General features: G+C 43.4%; 1 protein-coding gene across 3 annotated transcripts in view; it reads right to left on the reverse strand.

The window, feature by feature from the left end:
- The window catches only part of aifm4 (apoptosis inducing factor mitochondria associated 4), a 62,973-nt gene that overhangs the window by 2,225 nt on the left and 44,013 nt on the right, over positions 1 to 16,735 (reverse strand). The window contains exons 1-16 of one of the 3 annotated variants that reach the window (XM_036964757.1): positions 8,497 to 8,925; positions 7,975 to 8,068; positions 7,583 to 7,692; positions 6,903 to 7,012; positions 6,732 to 6,776; positions 6,530 to 6,611; positions 6,326 to 6,438; positions 6,074 to 6,160; positions 5,765 to 5,856; positions 3,706 to 3,836; positions 3,382 to 3,497; positions 3,169 to 3,240; positions 2,980 to 3,043; positions 2,604 to 2,680; positions 2,383 to 2,500; positions 697 to 795 (exon numbers count right to left, since the gene is read on the reverse strand). In XM_036964757.1, the coding sequence (XP_036820652.1) occupies positions 697 to 795; positions 2,383 to 2,500; positions 2,604 to 2,680; positions 2,980 to 3,043; positions 3,169 to 3,240; positions 3,382 to 3,497; positions 3,706 to 3,836; positions 5,765 to 5,856; positions 6,074 to 6,160; positions 6,326 to 6,438; positions 6,530 to 6,611; positions 6,732 to 6,776; positions 6,903 to 7,012; positions 7,583 to 7,692; positions 7,975 to 8,066 (1,408 nt within the window). In that variant the 5' untranslated portion in view covers positions 8,067 to 8,068; positions 8,497 to 8,925. Of the gene's footprint in view, positions 1 to 696; positions 796 to 2,382; positions 2,501 to 2,603; positions 2,681 to 2,979; positions 3,044 to 3,168; positions 3,241 to 3,381; positions 3,498 to 3,705; positions 3,837 to 5,764; positions 5,857 to 6,073; positions 6,161 to 6,325; positions 6,439 to 6,529; positions 6,612 to 6,731; positions 6,777 to 6,902; positions 7,013 to 7,582; positions 7,693 to 7,974; positions 8,069 to 8,496; positions 8,926 to 16,735 lie in introns of those variants that run through there. The other 2 variants (XM_021587851.2, XM_036964758.1) reach the window with 2 other exon arrangements.

Consider the following 16,735-nt stretch of genomic DNA (forward strand, 5'->3'; position numbering starts at 1 on the left):
TCTGACTGTCCTTGAGTGGCCCAGCAAGAGCCCAGACATGAACCCGATCGACCATCTCTGGAGAGACCTGAAAATAGCCATGTAGCGACGCTCCCCATCCAACCTGACAGAGCTTGAGAGGATCTGCAGAGAAGAATGGGAGAAACTCTCCAAATACAGTTGTGCCAAGCTTGTAGTGTCATATCGAAACAGACTCTAGGCTGTAATCGCTGCCAAAGATGCTTCAACAAATTATTGAGTAAAGGGTCTGAATAATTGTGCAAATATTATATATTTTATATTTTTTATAAATGTGCAAACATTTATAAAAACCTGTTTTTGCTTCATCATTATGAGGTATTGTGTGTAGATTGATGAGGGAAAAAGTATGTAATCCATTTTAGAATAAGGCTGTAACGTAACAAAATGTGGAAAAAGTCAAGTGGTCTGAAAACTTTCCGAATGCACTATAAGTTAATTGAACAGTGACTGTTTCTAAGAGTGTAGAATGAAACAGAAACAAAGGTGCTATCTACAACCTGAAAGGGTTCTTCGGCTGTCCCCATTGGAGAAGCCTTTGAAGGACCATTTTTGGTTCCAGGTAGAATCCTTTTGGGTTCCATGTGGAACATTTTCCAGAGGGTTTTTACATGGAACTCGTTTGGTACCCTTTTTCTAAGAGTTTAGAGGCATCACTATCTCATCTCGGATTATCACCTGTGTAGCGGACACTCTTCCCTAGCAGCACTGTCCAGAAGAAAGGAACAGAATCGATCTTAATCTGCTTCTGTAACATATTCAGTGCTGCAACCCTTCCTGAGGAAAAAGCAAACACATTAAAAATGTTAATTATATTTCTAACATCCAACCAATTGACATTCTCTCATTGCCATATCCATAGTGGTTGACTTCTGTTTTTTAGTGCTGAATCAGGTGTGTTAGTGATAGGCAGGGACAAAAGCTTCAGGATCATGAATGAAGAATACAGGCATAGCAGTCTTTTTTTCTCACCGGCTTCATAAATAAGTGCATCAATGACATTGTCCCCACAGTGACCGTACGTACATATATATCCTAACCAGAAGCCATGGATTACAGGCAACATCTGCCCTGAGCTAAATGGCTAGAGCTGCCTCTTTCAAGGTGCCGAACATTAACCCTGATGCATATAAGAAATCCTGCTACCGAATCCTACTACACCGGCTCTGACGCTCATTGGATGTAGCAGGGCTTGTAAACTGTCATGGATTACAAAGGGAAACCCAGCCACAAGCTGCCCAGTGACACGAGCCTACCAGACGAGATAAATGCCTTGTTTGCTCGCTTCGAGACAAGCAACACTGAATCATGCGTGAGAGCACCTTCTGTTCCGGATGACTGTGTGATCATGCTCTCCGTAGCTGATGTGAGGAAGTCCTTTAAACAGGTTAACATTCACAAGGCCACAACCTCTCCCTGACCCTGTCTGTAATACCTACATGTTTCAAGCAGACCACCGTAGTTCCTGTGCCCAAGAACACGAAGGTAACCTGTCTAAATGACTATAGCCCCATAACATTCACATTTGTAGCCATGAAATGCTTTGAAAGGCTGGTCATGGCTCACATCATCACCATCATCCCAGACACCCTGGACCCACTGCAATTCGCATACCTCCCCAGATCCACAGATGACGCAATCTCTATTGCACTCCACACTTGACAAAAAGAACACCTACATGAGAATGCTGTTCATTGACTACAGCTCAGAGTTCAGCACCATAGTGGCCTCAAAGCTCATCACTAAGCTAAGGTCCCTGGAACTGAACATCTCCCTCTGCAACTGGATCCTGGTGGTGAGGGTAGGCAACAACACTTCTGCCATGCTAACCCTCAATACGGGTGCCCCTCATGGGTGCGTGCTTAGTCCTCTCCTGCGTGCTTAGTCCCCTCCTGTACACCATATTAAGTTTGCTGACGACACGACAGTGGTAGGCCTGATCACCGTTGACGATGAGACAACCTATAGGGAGGAGGTCAGACCTAGCAGTGTGGTGCCAGGACAACCTCTCCCTCAATGTCAGTAAGACAAAGGAGCTGATTGTGGACTACAGGAAATGGAGGGCTGACCACGCTCCCATTCACATTGACGGGGCTGTAGTGGAGTGGGTCGAGAGCTTCAAGTTCCTCGGTGTCCACATCACTAAGGATCTACTATGGTCCAAACACATATTATATTCTTCTCCCTTTATATAGCCATGATACTTTCTACTCCCTATATATAGCCGTGTTATTTTCTACTCCCTATATATAGCCATATATAATTTTAACTCTGCATTGTTGGAAAAGGATCCGTAAGTAAGAATTTCACTGTTAGTCTACACCTTTTTCTACGAAACATGTGACAAATAAAATGTGATTTTACCGTGAGCTGATGCCAACTGCCAATGTCCAATGTTGACCCTCTGGTCTTTCCGTATGGTGAGAGGGAAGGACGTCACGTCTCCTGCTCCAAAAACATTTGGAATGTTGGTCCTCATGAACTGTAGGGAAGCAGCAATGTGTTGGGGAGTGTAAACCATTAGTACCATAGTTATTACCTCAACATAACTATAGCTTGTTAATGATAACCATCATCATGGTTACCTTATCAATGATGACAGCCTTTCTAGAATCCACCTCCACCTGGCTTTCCTTCAGGAAGTCAGAGTTAGGTATGACACCTAAGGAGAAAACATGATGGTTACATCAATACCTCCAACATTGTGAAACCCCATCTATCAGACCTGGGTTCAAATAGTAGTTATTTTCATTAAAATATTTCAGCTCTGCTTGATTGAGCTTGCCGGACACCGAATACTATTTGAACCTAGGTCTGGTTAATTCAAACCAATTGTGGAAATAGGATGGGAAAGTTCCACAGAGACCATGTAGAGAGATTTAACAGGGAAAGTGTGAGCTGATGGAAACTCTAATGGATCCTTTATCCTTTAAGGATATGCAGAAGTATCAGATTACCTACCGATCCCTGCTATCACCACATCCGTTTCCACGACCGCACCGCTTTTCAGAACAACCTCTTTCACCTATACAAACAACAATTTTCAATCTTAATCTTCTCTATGGGTCTTGAGAGAATGTCCATAACGTGTATTACAGTGATGTAAGTTGTGGTGATGTTTGCTGCTGGGTGAATATTGATTTATTATACCTTGCCATTCTCCCCTCTGATCTCCACCACTCCGTCGTTCATGTAGAACTTGACTTTGCTCTCCTCCAACATCTTCGACAGAGGAGAAACACACACTCGTGTTTGTGTTATACTATCAAAACTTGGGAGTTACATATTCATAAACGTTTTCAGCCTAGTGGTGGGTGTTGTATCAGGTAGAGTACATTACATATGATAACCATTGTCTCAGACCTGCATTGTCATCTTCCCAATCTCTGGGCCCAGGGACCTCTCAAAGGGATATGAGCCGTTGCCAACCATCGCCACACTGGCAGCTTTGTCTGCCAAGTAGGATGCCACCTCCATACCTATGATGTAAAAATGAAGGAGGGAAAACTTGGTTGAGGCACACAAATCAAATGAAAGTCTTATCAAATACAACAACCTCAACTTACTGTAAGCAACCAAGTCACAAACCTATAGTTAATAAACTACTTATACATTTAATTTATGAATTAAATAAAAAATAGGACTTCTCCTCAGTGAACAGTATGAAGTGATCTCTTTATGGTTAACCTATGAAGGAGGCTCCAACGACCACAGCCTTCTTTCCCACACAGGATTGGTGGATCTCCTTGGCGTCCTCGTAGCTCTGCAGTATCCTCACTCCCTCCAACGCAGAGCCAGGACAGCTCAAAGGCCTCGCCCTACAAGGAGGCAGAAAGAGAGGGAGACGTGGGTAAAACGACAGCTAACATGCTAGTATGCTAGCATTGGACAGAGCATTAGATAGGCATACAGATTCAGTAGAGTTTGACATCTAGAATTCAAATGGTCACAAATTCAAATGAGAATGTGATTGTCATGGAGAATGTGGTGAAAAACGCTGTAGGCCTATAGCTATGGCTCTGAAATTGTCTAGGTAGCATATACCAAGACAGGTAGGGGACCAGTGTGACTGATTCTTTAAAATGTGCCCTTATTTGATTACTGTAGTCAACAAAAGGACCTAAAAATATCCTCCTCTTGCTTAGTGCTGAGAAGTACTCTATTCACTCTAGGGACGATAAATCAAATAAAATTACATTTTATTGGTCACATACACGTGTTTAGCAGATGTTATTGCGGGTGTAGAGAAATGCTTGTGCCTCTAGCTCCGACAGTGCAGTAATATCTAACAAGTAATATCTAACAGTTTCACAACATATCCCCAAAATACAGGTAAATCTAAGTAAGGAATGGATTAGGAATATACACAGTGGGGCAAAAAAGTATTTAGTCAGCCACCAATTGTGCAAGTTCTCCCACTTAAAAAGATGAGAGAGGCCTGTAATTTTCATCATAGGTACACTTCAACTATGACAGACAAAATGAGAAAAAAAAACAGAAAATCACATTGTAGGATTTTTAATTAATGTATTTGCAAATTATGGTGGAAAATAAGTATTTGGTCAATAACAAAAGTTTATCTCAATACTTTGTTATATACCCTTTGTTGGCAATGACAGAGGTCAAACGTTTTCTGTAAGTCTTCACAAGGTTTTCACACACTGTTGCTGGTATTTTGGCCCATTCCTCCATGCAGATCTCCTCTAGAGCAGTGATGTTTTGGGGCTGTTGCTGGGCAACACGGACTTTCAACTCCCTCCAAAGATTTTCTATGGGATTGAGATCTGGAGACTGGCTAGGCCACTCCAGGACCTTGAAATGCTTCTTACGAAGCCACTCCTTCGTTGCCCGGGCGGTGTGTTTGGGATCATTGTCATGCTGAAAGACCCAGCCACGTTTCATCTTCAATGCCCTTGCTGATAGAAGGAGGTTTTCACTCAAAATTTCAATATTTTGCTTCTTCAAAGGGGTAGGCATGTTAGGTTAATCAAATGATACAAACCCCTCAAAATCTATTTTAATTCTCGGTTGTAAGGCAACAAAATAGGAAAAATGCCAAGGGGGGTGAATACTTTCGCACGACACTGTAAGTCTCATGTCTGAGCCGTTGAACTGGGACTCAACTTTGTCACTATACCGACGTTTAGCCTGCTTGATTGCTTTGCGGAGGGAATAACTACACAGTTTGTATTCTTCCATATTCCCAGTTTTCTTGCCCTGGTTAAATGCGAGAGTTCGCGCTTTCAGTTTTGACGAATGCTCCCATCTATCCACAGTTTCTGGTTGGGGTAGGTTTTAATAGTCACAGTGGGTACAACATCTCCTATGCACTTCCTGATAAACTCATTCACCGCATCGGTATATGTGTCAATATTATTTTCTGAAGATACTCTGAACATATCCCATTCCGTGTGATCAAAACAATGGAAGCGGAGTATAGAAGGCTGTTCACACTGCTTTCCCATTCAGTCAAACAAATTATGGCTTATTACCAATGCGGTATTGTAAACACATCAATAGGGGCTGGTGTGTGTGCTTATTTGTAGACTTTTTTTTTACAGCTTTGACAGTGCTACTGACTGTAGTGGTGGTGCTTGGCCTACACAAGCAAAGTCAGCGCACACAATATTCTATAATTTAATTTTAATCGACACATCAAATAGTATAATTTAACGTGGATCTTTTTGACACACAAGGACCCAAACGGCGTTCGATAAGGGAGGGGTAACAGTAACAGGCCACTGACCTGCAGCCTGTTGATATGAGCAGCTGGTCATAGTAATGCAAGGAGCCGTCATTCAGCTTCACTGTCTTCTCCACTGGGTTCACCGATACTGCCTACAAACAACCCAGGCAAATACACACACACACATTTAGATTACGCCAGGGCTTTGATCACAAGTTAGATCACATGGTGCTACTGACCAAAGACAGTATGCTACTTTATCTATCTGGCTTCAATACATTGTGTGAGCTAACAACTTATAAAAAGATACTCTAGTAGGCTATGTCAACAGGTTAATTATTGCCACATTATTCCTCCCCCTGGTCTCACCTCCTTTTGCGTCCACAGCTCTATGTCATACTGCTGGAAGAAGTCAGTTGGCCGAAGGAGGAGGCTAGCACTCTCCAAATGCATTGCCTGAGGAGGAGTAGCAAGAGAGGAAGAGAATGGGCATTACAAACTTTGTGGATACTAAAATAACTCCACACCTCTTGTGGGCTCAAAATATGCTCTTTTCGGAAGTGTTCTAGAACAGCGGTGGTCATGCCAGCTTTCAACTGACCCATGACCATTCACCCTTACCTTACTGAGCTTGGGCTTGTCAATGGGTGGCAGGGTGTCCCTGGTCACCATGACGATTCTACCTTCGTAGTGGTTCTGTCGCAGAGTCTCGGCACACAGCAAAGAGGCAGGTCCTGCACACACACACACATCATTTAGTTTTGAGGTCTCCACTCCCTGAAGAAGCCTCCCCCTTTTTCCTGACATTTCAGGCCCAATCCTCACCTCCTCCTATCAGCAGGATGGTGTGCCTGACCCCTGACACTCTGCAGCTCATATCCTTCACCCGCTTGTACACCTTCAGAGACTGAGGAGACCATTGATATTCTAGTCATAAGGTCCATCTACACACCAAATGTACTCAGTAAGCTACATGTACATTTAGGAAAGAGAGACTATGTTGAGAAAATCATGCATTCTTGCTGACCTTTTTGTTTACTGACACATAAACTTTACCATCTTCAACTTTGACCTTAGAAAATAAAGATGAGTTAGTGTAGGTGACAGAGTCAACACATTCAAGACAAAGTATCCATTGATTCACAGTTATTGTTCCTCAGTTATTGAACTGCATTATTAATATAAAGCAAGTTAATACCTTATAACTAGGCAAACAGTCCAGGCCAGGATACTCCTCAATATCTCCAGTCTTGATGTTGAAGCATGCACCATGAAAGGGACATCTCACTCTGTCCCCAACTAAGGCTCCTGTGAAGTGAGAGAGCATGACATTTTCATTGTTCAAAACACTACAGTAGTCACAATATTCTCTCCACTCTCCAATGTGACTAATAACTGTGTTTATTACCCCCACGATATACTTACCAGGACACCGGACCGTACCGACCTACTTTGACCCCTGATTATGACTAATGATAGCGGCACTTATGTTTTTTGCACCCAATCAGATTGTAATGTGAGACGTATGAAAAGGGCATAGCCAGCATCCAGAGAGCATGGTGAATGACACACCTTGACAAATGCCATTATTGTGCACTTGCATCAATAGAACTGTCAACAAGCCTGACAGATGACATTTTTCATGACAGAGTTTTGAATACAGTGTTCTCTATGTAAATACACTCTACATGAATGAATAGACTACCAAAACAAACAAGCCTGTATGGGTTGACCCAATTTTCAACACAATGGTTTAGAATAAATAATAACTGTTAACTCATGGCCCAGCCATAAACATGCAATGACTTGCTTACCCTCCTGTGAGTGTGCGTGCATGTGGACGGGTGTTCTGTGCATGCATGTGTGTGTAGATAATACCTTTGATTAGAGGAGCGCCATAGTGGGAACATTTGCTCCCTACAGCACTGTACAAGCCCTGGGTACGGACCAATAGAATCTTCTGCTCATCCACCTCCACCTCCTTCATCCTATAGACAAGAACAGATAGTCACATTTAGACAAATATAAGAAGAACATGGAAAGGATCAAATAAAGTTGTGTTACTGTATTTTACATATTGCCTCTAACATCCAGTTATGGGTAATTACATGAATGTAATAATGTTATTTGAATACTTGCATGTCAGTGTGTAATACTCTACCTTTAGGCCTACTATAGAATAATATACTTAGTATCTTACATTTGCAGCAGAAGTACTATAATATAAATAAGCTATCTGATTGTGTGATGGGTGTGTGATAAGATCTTACTGTCCATCTTGCAGCTCAGACTCCAGACACACCATCCCAGTGACCTGATCTTGGTCCTGCCCTGTAGGAGCTTGACCCTGGCCTTGACTCATATCTGCAAGGAAGAAAATCATATTGCGCAGGGAAAATGTAAAAGGAAGTTTATATCCATGGCCTTTCTCTTACATTTCAAAAATAGAAAACGCATGTTTTTTCTTTGTATTATCTCTTACCAGATCGAATGTGTTATATTCTCCTATATTAATTTCACATTTACACAAACGTCAAAGTGTTTCCTTGGTACCAAGAATATGCATATCCTTGCTTTAGGTCCTGAGCTACAGGCAGTTAGATTTGTGTATGTCATTTTAGGTGATCCTCCGATCCTTAAGAGGTTTTTAAGCAAATGCTGTCAAAATGGGGAACTATTCTCTCCGATGGTTTCTGTGTTTTCCAACCGATGGCTATATGGTTGCTGTCAAAATTATGACCATAGTTTCCTAGAACAGCCCATTAATGTGCTAAATAACCAACTTTGCTCACCTGTTTTCCTGCCAGACAATGCACTGGTCCCCGAGAAATGGAAACGTGAACCGAAATCTCTGTACAAAACCGCCGGTCGCCTTATTTTTCAACCAAAGAGTCGTTCGCGCGTGTATCCCAAGCCACTGTCACGCCGTATCACGATGATGCTGCAGTCTGTCTGTGCAGATGGACCCAAGACTTCGGCGACCTTTTCTACCGACAGCAGCACCAAAAGAACCAAACCAAGCTGAACTCGTCTTATCTTATCCAAGGGTGTAGGCTGTTTGCGACAAAATAAATAACTGAAATAACCCATACAATCATCACTTGGGCAAACAAAACACTCAGTGAGAGTGACGAAGCAGAAATGTGATAGTGCGGAACTAGGGAACTCTTCAATTTCCATACCCACGGTAAGGGAGTTCGATTAGGTGCACTGGGACATGGCCCGTGGTATGTACGGGCAAAGACAGTAAGGAAGCCTATTCTGCGCCGCTTGGTCATGTTGTCAACAAGGCAGCGTAATGCATAATTCATAAACATAGCCTACAACAACTATTTTCCAAAGAACATATGTTCGAATGTTTAAACTAGTTTCCATTGGGAAGGCAGATAAAGCGTGTTTATCAAAAGCAATCGCTTTTGCATGTGCACAAACAATAATCCTACTCATTACTCCAAGTGCTTAATTAACCTACATCACTTTTGTTTTGAACCGACTTTAAAACGGGGCAACCGGTTCATGCCCGGGAGGCAGCCCTGTTCCAAAACGAATGCAACCAATGCTAAACCGGTTAATCGGAAACATTAATAGAATCCCCTCAATGTTTACATTCACAGATACTTTTGTTTATATAGTGTATGTGGACACCCCTTCAAATGAGTGGATTCGGCTATTTCAGACACACCGGTTGCCGACTGGTGTATAACATCGATCACCCAGCCATACAATATTTATAGATATACATTGGCAGAGCTCTGTGACTTTCAACGCTGCACCATCATACCTGATACCACTTTTCCAACAAGTCAGTTGTTGGAATTTTTCAGTCAAATTTCTGCCCTGCTAGAGCTGGCCCCGTAATCTGTAAATGCTGTTATTGTGAAGTGGAAACATTTAGGGACAACAAAGGCTCAGCCCGAAGTGGTAGGCCACACAAGTTCACAGAACGGGACCGCCGCGTGCTGAAGTGCGTAATGTGTAAAAAATTGTCAGTCCTCGGTTGCAATAGTCATCAATACCGAGTTCCAAATTGCCTCTGAAAGCAACATCATCACAATAACTGTTCGTTGGGTGCTTCATGAAATGGGTTTCCATCCACACACAAGCCTAAGATCACCATGCACAATGCCAAGCGTCAGCTGGAGTGGTGTAAAGCTTGCCACCATTGGACTCTGGAACAGTGGAAATGTGTTCTCTGGAGTGATGAATCATGCTTCACCATCTGGCAGTCCAGTGGACGAATCTGGGTTTGGCTGATGCCAGGAGAGCGCTACCTGCCCCAATGCATAGTGCCAACTTTAAAGTTTGGTGGAGGAGGAATAATGGTCTGGGGCTGTTTACCATGGTTCAGGCTAGGCCTCTTATTTTCAGTGAAGGGAAATCTTATGCTACAGCATTGAATGACATTCTAGACGGTTCGGTGCTTCCTACTTTGTGGCAACAGTTTGGGGAAGGACCTTTCCTGTTTCAGCATGACAATGCCCCCTTGTACAAAGAGAGGTCCATAAAGAAATGGTTTGTCGAGATCGGTGTGGAAGAACTGACCTCAACGCCATCAAACACTTAATTGGAACGCCGACTGCGAGCAAGGCCTAATGCCCAAAGATAACGTTATAAGCAGCCAGCTAGCTTCATCTGGCTAGGACGCCTCGACCGGACCAGGTTGTGTGTTGTGAAGCTAGCCACAATAAGGATTAGGCACAATAGTGGAATTTGCGGTTTGCCTTCAAAATAAAAGTACCTATTTGAAAGTGATGCAGAAGGTTACAATTGGTGGAATTATGCCATGTTTAGACTAGATAATGTTAAACAAGGTTGGAATGTGAAGCAATTAAATGGGTTACCAGTCTACTTGATGACACCCACAGAACACAACTGTGAAGAGTTTACGAAATATTAGTGTTGTAGCTCTTATCGCGGGACTGTGACTGTGTGAAATCTCCTCCCCAGTCAGCCTATTGTGTGTATTGACGTTCAAATTGCACTGTACAGCTTTACCTAAGGATTGGGGATCAATTAAATGGGGTATCAGTCTACTCAATATCCAATATATTTTTTCCCAATGTCCTCCTCAGAGTTATCAGACTCCAAAACATCCACGCAGTATTGTTTTTCCTCGGAATGGTATTCAATACACATGGGTTGACAATAAACGTGACTCAATTCAGTTGTTTCAGAGTCCCACAATAAGAGCTATGATGTTAATCTGGGTGTCACTCAGTAGACTGATAGCTTGTGTCATTGAATCACAATCTATAGGTAAGGCTGTACAGTGAAACCAACTACTTCTCTGATTTTTATTTTACCTTTATTTAACTAGGCAAGTCAGCTAAGAACAAATTCTTAATTTCAATGACAGCCTAGGTTAACTGCCTTGTTCAGAACGACAGATTTGTACCTCGTCAGCTCGGGGATTTGAACGCGCTAACCACTAGGCTACGCTACCGCGGTGCAGGACCTCACACATTGTAGGTGTGTTTGTTTCCCCTACATTCAGAGACTGCCGCAGTGCAGAACCTCACACGTTGTAGGTGTGTTTGTCTCCCCTACGTTCGGAGACTCGAGGCAGAGGCAACTCACAGACGTAACCAGCTCGAGGGGGTACTCAACTGGCCCCTATGCCGTGACTTCTCCTGAATGCCCATCTGCTAGCCTGCTAGCCATGGCCCGGTAGCTGCTAGATGCGGCCCGCTAGCTGTCTAGAGCATATTGGACTGTTAGCTGAATAGAACCATCGGCCAAATACTTGGGCCACTATACCTATTTTGCCAATTGGACTTGGACCCCTCTGCTACTCGGAACCCTACTAATCCATCACGACTGGTCTATCGACGTCACAGCACGCGGAGGCAAAAGCAGACTTTCCTCCGTCGCGACGTCCTTCTGCTAGCTTGCTAGCTGTCTGAATCATCATGTCTCCAGCCAGCCCAACCACTCACTGGACCCCCATGATACAGTGGGGCAAAAAAGTATTTAGTCAGCCACCAATTGTGCAAGTTCTCCCACTTAAAAAGATGAGAGAGGCCTGTAATTTCCATCATAGGTACACTTCAACTATGACAGACAAATTGAGGAAGAAAATTCCAGAAAATCACATTGTAGGATTTTTAATGAATTTATTTGCAAATTATGGTGGAAAATATGTATTTGGTCAATAACAAAAGTTTATCTCAATAATTTGTTATATACCCTTTGTTGGCAATGACAGAGGTCAAACGTTTTCTGTAAGTCTTCACAAGGTTTCCACACACTGTTGCTGGTATTTTGGCCCATTCCTCCATGCAGATCTCCTCTAGAGCAGTGATGTTTTGGGGCTGTTGCTGGGCAACACGGACTTTCAACTCCCTCCAAAGATTTTCTATGGGGTTGAGATCTGGAGACTGGCTAGGCCACTCCAGGACCTTCAAATGCTTCTTACGAAGCCACTCCTTCGTTGCCCTGGCGGTGTGTTTGGGATCATTGTCATGCTGAAAGACCCAGCCACGTTTCATCTTCAATGCCCTTGCTGATGGAAGGAGGTTTTCACTCAAAATCTAACGATACATGGCCCCATTCATTCTTTCCTTTACACGGATCAGTCTTCCTGGTCCCTTTGCAGAAAAACAGCCCCAAAGCATGATGTTTCCACCCCCATGCTTCACAGTAGGTATGGTGTTCTTTGGATGCAACTCAGCATTCTTTGTCCTCCAAACACTACGAGTTGAGTTTTTACCAAAAAGTTATATTTTGGTTTCATCTGACCATATGACATTCTCCCAATCTTCTTCTGGATCATTCAAATGCTCTCTAGCAAACTTCAGATGGGCCTGGACATGTACTGGCTTAAGCAGGGGGACACGTCTGGCACTGCAGGATTTGAGTCCCTGGCGGCGTAGTGTGTTACTGATGGTAGGTTTTGTTACTTTGGTCCCAGCTCTCAGCAGGTCATTCACTAGGTCCCCCCGTGTGGTTCTGGGATTTTTGCTCACCGTTCTTGTGATCATTTTGACCCCACGGGGTGAGATCTTGCGTGGAGCCCCAGATCGAGGGAGATTATCAGTGGTCTTGTATGTCATCCATTTCCTAATAATTGCTCCCACAGTTGATTTCTTCAAACCAGGATGCTTACCTATTGCAGATTCAGTCTTCCCAGCCTGGTGCAGGTCTATAATTTTGTTTCTGGTGTCCTTTGACAGCTCTTTGGTCTTGCCATAGTGGAGTTTGGAGTGTGACTGTTTGAGGTTGTGGACAGGTGTCTTTTATACTGATAACAATTTCAAACAGGGGCCATTAATACAGGTAACGAGTGGTGGACAGAGGAGCCTCTCAAAGAAGAAGTTACAGGTCTGTGAGAGCCAGAAATCTTGCTTGTTTGTAGGTGACCAAATACTTATTTTCCACCACAATTTGCTAATAAATTCATAAAAAATCCTACAATGTGATTTTCTGGATTTTTTTTCTCATTTTGTCAGTCATAATTGAAGTGTACCTATGATGAAAATTACAGGCCTCTCATCTTTTTAAGTGGGAGAACTTGCACAATTGGTGGCTGACTAAATACTTTTTTTGCCCCACTGTAACTCGGCTACGCATGCCTTTCCCTAATATCAATATGCCTTGTCCATTACTGTCCTGGTTAGTGATTATTGTCTAATTTCACTGCTCAACATGCTCAATATGGTTTCATGCATGTTAATATTAGAAGCCTCCTCCCTAAGTTTGTTTTATTCACTGCTTTAGCACACTCTGCCAACCTGGACGTTTTGCACTTTTGCCTCAATAAAGTGTGTGCCTGTTCACAAATCTCTGCTCTCCTGCACCTGACTTCGCTACCAGTACGCACACACCTGACACCGTGTCTGAATCCTGGCTTAGGAAGACCACCAAAAACCCTGAAATTTCCATCCCTAACTACATCTTCCGACAAGATAGAACTGCCAAAGGGGGCGGTGTTGCAATCTACTGCAGAGATAGCCTGCAGAGTTCTGTCTTACTATCCAGGTCTATACCCAAACAATTTGAGCTTCTACTTTTAAAAATCCACCTTTACAGAAACAAGTCTCTCACTGTTGCCGCTTGCTATAGACCACCCTCTGCCCCCAGCTGTGCCCTGGACACCATATGTGAATTGATTGCCCCATCTATCTTCAGAGCTCGTGCTGCTAGGTGACCTAAACTGGGACATGCTTAACACCCTGGGCCATCCTACAATCTAAGCTTGATGCCGTCAATCTCACACAAATTATCAATGAACCCACCAGGTACAACTCCAAATCCGTAAACACGGGCACCCTCACAGATATCATCCTAAACAACTTGCCCTCCAAATACACCTCTGCTGTTTTCAACCAAGATCTCAGCGATCACTGCCTCATTGCCTGCATCCGTAATGGGTCTGCGGTCAAACGACCACCCCTCATCACTGTCAAATGCTCCCTAAAACACTTCAGCGAGTAGGCCTTTCTTATCGACCTGGCCCGGGTATCCTGGAAGGATATTGACCTCATCCCTTCAGTAGAGGATGCCTGGTTATTCTTTAAAAGTGCCTTACTCACCATCTTAAATATGCGTGCCCCATTCAAAAAAATTGTAACCAGGAACAGATATAGCCCTAGGTTTTCTCCAGACCTGACTGCTCTTGACCAGCACAAAAACTTCCTGTGGCGTTCTGCATTAGCATCGAATAGCCCCTGTGATATGCAACTTTTCAGGGAAGTTAGGAACCAATATACACAGGCAGTTAGGAAAGCAAAGGCTAGCTTTTCAAACAGAAATGTGCATCCTGTAGCACAAACTCATGTAAAGTCCATGGAGAATAAGAGCACCTCCTCCCAGCTGCCCACTGCACTGAGGCTAGGAAACACTGTCACCACCGATAAATCCACGATAATTGAGAATTTCAATAAGAATATTTCTACGGCTGACCATGCTTTCCACCTGGCTACCCCTACCCCGATCAACAGCACTGCACCACCACAGCAACTTTCCCAAGCCTCCCCATTTCTCCTTCACCCAAATACAGATAGCTAATGTTCTCAAAGAGCTGCAAAATCTGGACCCCTACAAATCAGCCGGGCTAGACAATCTGGACCCTCTCTTTCTAAAATTATCTGCCAAATTGTTGCAACCCCTATTACTAGCCTGTTCAACCTCTTTCGTATCGTCTGAGATCCCCAAAGATTGGAAAGCTGCCGCGGTCATCCCCCTATTCAAAGGGGGAGACATTCTAGACCCAAACTGCTTAGACCTATATCTATCCTACCCTGCCTTTCTAAGGTCTTCGAAAGCCAAGTTAACAAACAGATTACCAACCATTTCGAATTCCACCGTACCTTCTCTGCTATGCAATCTGGTTTCAGAGCTGGTCATCGGTGCACCTCAGCCACGCTCAAGGTCCTAAACGATATCATAACCGCCATTGATAAGAGACATTACTGTGCAGCTGTATTCATCGACCTGGCCAAGGCTTTCGACTTTGTCAATCACCACATTCTTATCGGCAGACTCAACAGCCTTAGTTTCTCAAATGATTGCCTTGCCTGGTTCACCAACTACTTCTCTGATAGAGTTCAGTGTGTCAAATCGGAGGACCTGTTGTCTGGACCTCTGGCAGTCTCTATTGGGGTGCCACAGGGTTTCAATCCTCGGGCCAACTCTTTTCTCTGTATACATCAATGTCGCTCTTGCTGCTGGTGATTCTCTGATCCACCTCTATGCAGATGACACCATTCTGTATACTTCTGGCCCTTCTTTGGACACTGTGTTAACTAACCTCCAGATGAGCTTCAATGCCATACAACTCTCCTTCCGTGGCCTCCAACTGCTCTTAAATGCAAGTAAAACTAAATGCATGCTATTCAACCGATCGCTGCCCGCACCTGCCCGCCCGTCCATCATCACTACTCTGGACGGTTCTGACTTAGAATATGTGGACAACTACAAATACCTAGGTGTCTGGCATCTCCAATCCAAAATAAATCTAGAATTGGCTTCCTATTTTGAAACAAAGCATCCTTCTATCATTGCTGCCAAACATACTCTCGTAAAACTGACCATCCTACCGATCCTCGACTTCGGCGATGTCATTTACAAAATAGCCTCCAACACTCTACTCAACAAATTGGATGCAGTCTATCACGGTGCCATCCGTTTTGTCACCCAAGCCCAATATACTTCCCACCACTGCGACCTGTACGCTCTCGTTGGCTGGCCCTCGCTTCATACTCACCGCCAAACTCACTGGCTCCAGGTCATCTACAAGTCTCTGCTAGGTAAAGCCCCGCCATATCTCAGCGCACTGGTCACCATAGCAGCACCCCCTGTAACACGCACTCCAGCAGGTATATCTCACTGGTCACCCCCAAAGACAATTCTTCCTTTGGCTGCCTTCTCTTCCAGTTCTCTGCTGCCAATGACTGGAACAAACTGCAAAAATCACTGAAGCTGGAGACTCATATCTCCCTCACTAGCTTTAAGCACCAGCTGTCAGAGCGGCTCACAGATTACTGCACATGTACATAGCCCATCTGTAAATAGCCCATCCAACTACCTCATTCCCATACTGTATTTATTTATTTATCTTGCTCCTTTGCATCCCAGTATCTCTACTTGCACATTCATCTTTTGCACATCAACCATTCCAGTGTTTAATTGCTATATTGTAATTACTTCGCCACCATGGCCTATTTATTGCATTACCTCCCTTATCCTACCTCATTTGCACACACTGTATATATACTTTTTCTACTGTATTATTGACTGTATGTTTGTTTTTTCCACGTGTAACTCTGTGTTGATGAATGTGTTGTACTGCTTTGCTTTATCTTGGCCAGGTCGCAGTTGTAAATAAGAACTTGTTCTCAACTAGCCTACCTGGTTAAATAAAGGTGAAATAAATAAAACATATATTTTTTAAATAAGTATGCCCCCAATGCAATTCTAAAGTCTTATGCATCCAGTGTGATTTCAACAGATTTTTGTCAAATAAACAAATGATTGTCTTTTGTTGATTTTATATAACAACATTTCAACCTCGTTTAGCGTGATATATTCAAT

The sequence above is a fragment of the Oncorhynchus mykiss genome, chromosome 27 (assembly GCF_013265735.2).
Source record: "Oncorhynchus mykiss isolate Arlee chromosome 27, USDA_OmykA_1.1, whole genome shotgun sequence".
Classification (NCBI taxonomy): Eukaryota; Metazoa; Chordata; class Actinopteri; order Salmoniformes; family Salmonidae; genus Oncorhynchus; species Oncorhynchus mykiss.